Source organism: Amia ocellicauda, chromosome 19, assembly GCF_036373705.1.
Source record: "Amia ocellicauda isolate fAmiCal2 chromosome 19, fAmiCal2.hap1, whole genome shotgun sequence".
Lineage (NCBI taxonomy): Eukaryota > Metazoa > Chordata > Actinopteri > Amiiformes > Amiidae > Amia > Amia ocellicauda.
The window spans coordinates 21,044,472-21,049,322 of record NC_089868.1 but is presented as its reverse complement, the minus strand read 5'-3'; the positions used below and the strand labels follow the sequence as shown (position 1 = coordinate 21,049,322).

At 40.7% G+C, this 4,851-nt stretch overlaps 1 protein-coding gene across 1 annotated transcript; it reads right to left on the bottom strand.

Annotated features, from left to right (window-relative positions):
* Positions 1 to 224: 224 nt before the first annotated feature.
* prmt6 (protein arginine methyltransferase 6) lies at positions 225 to 1,585 on the bottom strand. Its single transcript, XM_066692280.1, has one exon. The coding sequence runs from the start codon at positions 1,438 to 1,440 to the stop codon at positions 394 to 396; it is 1,047 nt and encodes a 348-aa protein (XP_066548377.1). The 5' UTR covers positions 1,441 to 1,585; the 3' UTR covers positions 225 to 393.
* Positions 1,586 to 4,851: the final 3,266 nt, after the last annotated feature.

Below are 4,851 nucleotides of genomic sequence, written 5' to 3'. Positions count from 1 at the left end.
ACAAATGCAAACAAAAATGAAATGTATAAAAGGAACCCAGATGGTGTCTCACATAAGGAAAGAACTGTGCTTACATACAACTCAGTTTATACTTTTAAAACCATTTTAATTTGTTTCCATTGTATTCAGCTGGCTCCATAGTTCAACAAATACTTTAAAACAATGAAATGCATAAGCTCAGATAAGGATTTAAACTTGCTGTTAAACACAGGAGAACATTAGTGTGTGTTTCATTCATTTTAATACATGTCCAAACAGAATGGGGCGTGTACTTTCACAGCATAGTCATAATTAAAAAAAAAAAAAGGATCATTTTGTACAGGCACATCCAGCACAACATACACTGCATGTCAATTAGCAAACGTCTAAGACCCGGGCCTGTCTGTGCCTGTGTCACTGAGGGTCTGTGTATCCGTCTCCCATGAAAAAGGTCTTTGATTTCTTTTTGTGCTCTCCTATTGTATAGTCCACATGGATGCACAGATGCCTGGCGCTCTCCTCCGAGGGGTACATGGTGATCTCCCCCTCGACCTTGGTGTCCTGCCTCACCTCCACCGCCTCGTCCAGGTACAGCAGCGCCTGTTTCCAGTGCGTCTCCTGCTGGAAGGGAGACGTGGAGAGGACCAGGGGCTTCTCCTCCCCGGGGAAAGTCACGGAGAACCAGACGCACAGCGCATTGACGCAGGAGGAGCCGAAGCACTCGCAGCCGAAGCGGCCTCTCAGGCTCTGGAGCTGCTCCGCGGTCACCGTGTGCAGGTCCAGCTCGGCGAACTTGGCCGGGTGGGAGAGGACATCTTCCACCGTCACCAGGTTCACGGTGATGTCAGAGTTCATGATGCACTTTCGGGCGAAGGCAGACATGCAGGACATGTCCACGCCGTACTGGTCCTTCACCGTGCCCCAGAAGTTGAGCCGATCTTCCACCACCAGGTCGTTGATGGGAGCGATGTAGAGCTCCGCCTTGGAGGGCAGGATGAGCCCGCCGGGTTTCAGCCACTTGTCCCGGGCGAAGAGCACGGAGTTGAGCATGGATTCGTGCAGCAGCGCGTAGCCCATCCACTCGCTGACAATCACGTCCACCGCCTCGGGCAGATGGGTGGTCTCCAGCGTGCCTTTGATCACGTCGATTTTGTCCTCCATCTTATTGAGCCGGACGATGTCCCTGGCTTGCTCGGCGATGGCGCTGGCCTCCACGGCGTAGACCTTGCGAGCCCCGGCTTGCACGCAGAAAATGCTGAGCACGCCGGTGCCCGCGCCCACGTCCAGCACAACTTTGCCCCGGATCGCCGGGCTGTTCCGCAGGATGCCCAGCCTGTATGAATTAGTCCGCACTTTATCCGCGATCATCTCTTCGTGGATGCCGACATCGGCGTAGCTGTCGAAGTACAGGTGGTCCTGGGCACTTTTGTCCAACTTCCTCTTCTTTATGAATTGGGACATGTTTGGGTTCACTCGCAGCCCCCCACGCAGGCTCGGCAGCTATCGCGGTGCTCGCTGCGTTTCCCAGGCTTCCTCGGGGGAGGACGCGCGGTTGAATCATGGGAAATGTAGTGCAAGTTAAGAGTGGAGTCGAGTGTTAGGCTCGGGCTTCCCCTTGTTTGGGACTACAGCTCCCAGAGATACGCGAGATGGACTGACGGTGACGTGATGCGTAGGAAGGCAGTCTTTTCTTTTTTAATCCTAAACGGGATTGGCGAAAACTTTGTGTGTAACGTGTTCATTATTAATAATACAGCACTTTAAAATATGCATTTCTATATATATTTTTTTATTTAACGTGACATGGACTGATGACAAATAGGTAAAGCATTTATCTAACATGACTGATTAAACGTGTTTGATTGCTTATAACATTGTTCGTGATCTGTGATCATTAATAAGCAGTGCACTGTAAAAAGATATACTACCTATCTATATGCATGCATAAATACATACATACATACACACGCACGCATGTATGCATGGATATATATCCAGTCATCTGAGATTTATTTTCTCAAATCCCAATTTACCAATTAATGGTAGATCTACTTTTTCCAGCTGTTCCTGTCATTTACTACAGAGCTACAAATGAGATGGCATTTCTGTTTAGGAATCAGCTTTATTGCAATTACCAAGGCGCACTATATAGACACTTTGTTATCTAAACACATTGATACTTTCCTGTTCGTTTTAAAATACTAACCTGCAACTCCTGAACTGTAGGAATCAGTGGATTAGTTCATTTTGGTTTTGAACAGGGTTTCTCCATCCCCCACATGGTAAAACATCCAGTGGTCGTGAGGTCACATCATTCTAATCAATGGCAAAGGAAGCTTAGACAAATGAAATCCCTCACCATGTGATTACACAAACGATTCACATGTGGGTGATTTATTGCTGGATCTAATTGTTCACAAAAAGTACCTAATTAGAAAAACGTGTAGCCTATATACAATTGTAATCATCATCCTCACCATCATAGTTGGTAAAAAATACTAACATTTGTATTTCTTTCAACAGCTATTTCTTCCCAGAAAAGAAATATTTTATCAAGGTGTTCTATTTTGAAAAAGTACAAGATAGTGCCGTTTTGGTAGATATGAAGAGAGCCTGTTAGGTTCATTCTGTGATAAAAGTAATGAAAAAGATGAGCAATGTGTTCCCAGCTTTTTGCCTCTTTAGCTTTTCAAGATTACCTTGAAAGCAAGAGAAGGAACAGTTTGATGGTGCTTTTATATGCCACAGGGGCTTCAGAGACAACCCTGCTGGGAGAGGCTCAACTGGTTTTGCTGTGAGCAGCACCATGCTGCTTTGGGCTCCCTAGCAACTTTCCCCTTGCTGGGTTTCTTCTTAATCAGCAGCTAGGTACATGAAAGCATACCTATTATCTTCCCATTTTTGTTTTTCGCTTTTGCTTTGAAGGCAAACTACCAATTCACAGCAAAGCACAGCTGGTATATAAATTTGAATAAACATATAAGCCCACCAGTCCCACTGTAAGAATCAAGCTTATTCAGAGAGGGTCAAACAGGGATGTGGAATTAGTATGCAGCAAGCAGTATGTGTGCAGTATCACACCTCGAAAATTAAAGCTGTAAATGCACTGAACAAGAGATAATATATGTCTGCCAATTTAACAGATGTATATTTACTGCTATACTCAATAGAACTGGCAAATATATAAAACATTATTTAAGCTATGAAAACCAAGGCACCTAACATAATAGTCTAAATCTGTGGTCGTTCTTTGGAAATTAGTTATGCTGTTTAAATTCTAATATCTCTGCACCATTTCATAATACTGTATTATGAATACGCTGACAACTGACATAAAACAAATCATCGTGAGCTTTAATTTATTGATACAAAATGCATTTATTCTTAATTGCACATTGATTTCTGTATAGCATGCATGGTTTGATAGCAACATTGCTCGCCCGTCTCCATAATGAATGCTCACTTGTTATTCTTCAGACATCTCAATAAAATTAGGATATATCAGTCAAGCTCTGATTTTCACTTTTGCTTTTGATCAACAGGCCTTTACTAGATTATTTTTCAAGTGAGAATTGTGCATTGCTTCAATGAGTCTTTAACTACAAGAAGTCCTTATTTTAAGTAGTGGATGGTGAAGCTTTGCTTTATAAAATGCTAAACCCATTTTAGCCCATTAAAACATGAAAGTAAAGCAAAATGGCATTAAGGCTTATCTAACATGGCTTTTAAATCCACAAAGTGTTAGACGGTTATGTTGTAGAAAGATTTAATAGGGTTCCATTTCATACAAAGAGAAATACAAATCGAAAGTTCAATTATCCCTAAGACAGAGTTTCTTCAAATAAATAAAAATGTAAATGTGCGAATTTGCATGGTAGCCTCAGATATTTATGATATAGTTGCAATGTTGCAAAGCCATGCTGTACCTCAAAATGAAAAGGATCATGTGTAGTACATGGAGATGACATTAACAATTTGAGCAGAATTGCAGATAAGGGATTGTTTAAAGTAGGATCTAACAGAAGGGTCTGATAACTTTTCTTCTCTGAAGTCCTATCTACATCTTCCTGGTGATCTGATGCTATAGTGTTAGAAAACTCACCAAGCTTATTGCTCGAATGCTTGAGTAATTACATTGTCAAGAGTGCATTGCTATTTTAAAGGTCATCTTATTGTATTTGATGGCATCACGTACTGGAGAGGTTGCTCTTAAGTGATCACAATCTATCAAAAATCAAGAACACTCAAATATAGTTTCATGTCTTGCAATTATAATATCACGTTTCCTATACAAAACAAATTCTGTTACTGAACATGTAAATTAAGTAGGTTAGTAGCTGCAGTATAAGAACAGGTATGTTCATGATCATGACAGTATATCATTTGTAATTATTATTATTACAATGGAATACAATGGAAATATCCATAAGAGTAATTATTTTAACTGGCAAACCAAAATAACATTTAGAGATATCTCAAATTGCATTTCCAGATATCTTGAAATATATATAAATATCTTTAAATAATTTAGAGATATCCAAAAATGAAGACACCTCCTTTAACTCTATTTATAGATATCTCAGATTCATTAACTGAAAAATATTTTGAGATATCTTGAAATTACTGCCTGTCTGTTTTGAGATACCTGAAATACATTGAGATATCTCAAAATGACTTCTTGTGTATTTGCAGAATTTATCAGTTCCTGTTTACTGTTTATTCAGTTTTTTTAGAAATTAATGAACGAGTGAACAGTAAGTGATAATCTCAGGCAACATGCAGATACGTTCCGGCAAACACTTCCCTGACAGCTTTTGTGGTACAAAACTAAGCAAAAAAACATATAGACAGTACCATCATGCATCCCCAATA

What these genes read in the sequence shown, in the direction of transcription:
- prmt6 (XM_066692280.1), bottom strand. Translation starts at nt 1,440, where the DNA reads ATGTCCCAATTCATAAAGAAGAGGAAGTTGGACAAAAGTGCCCAGGAC.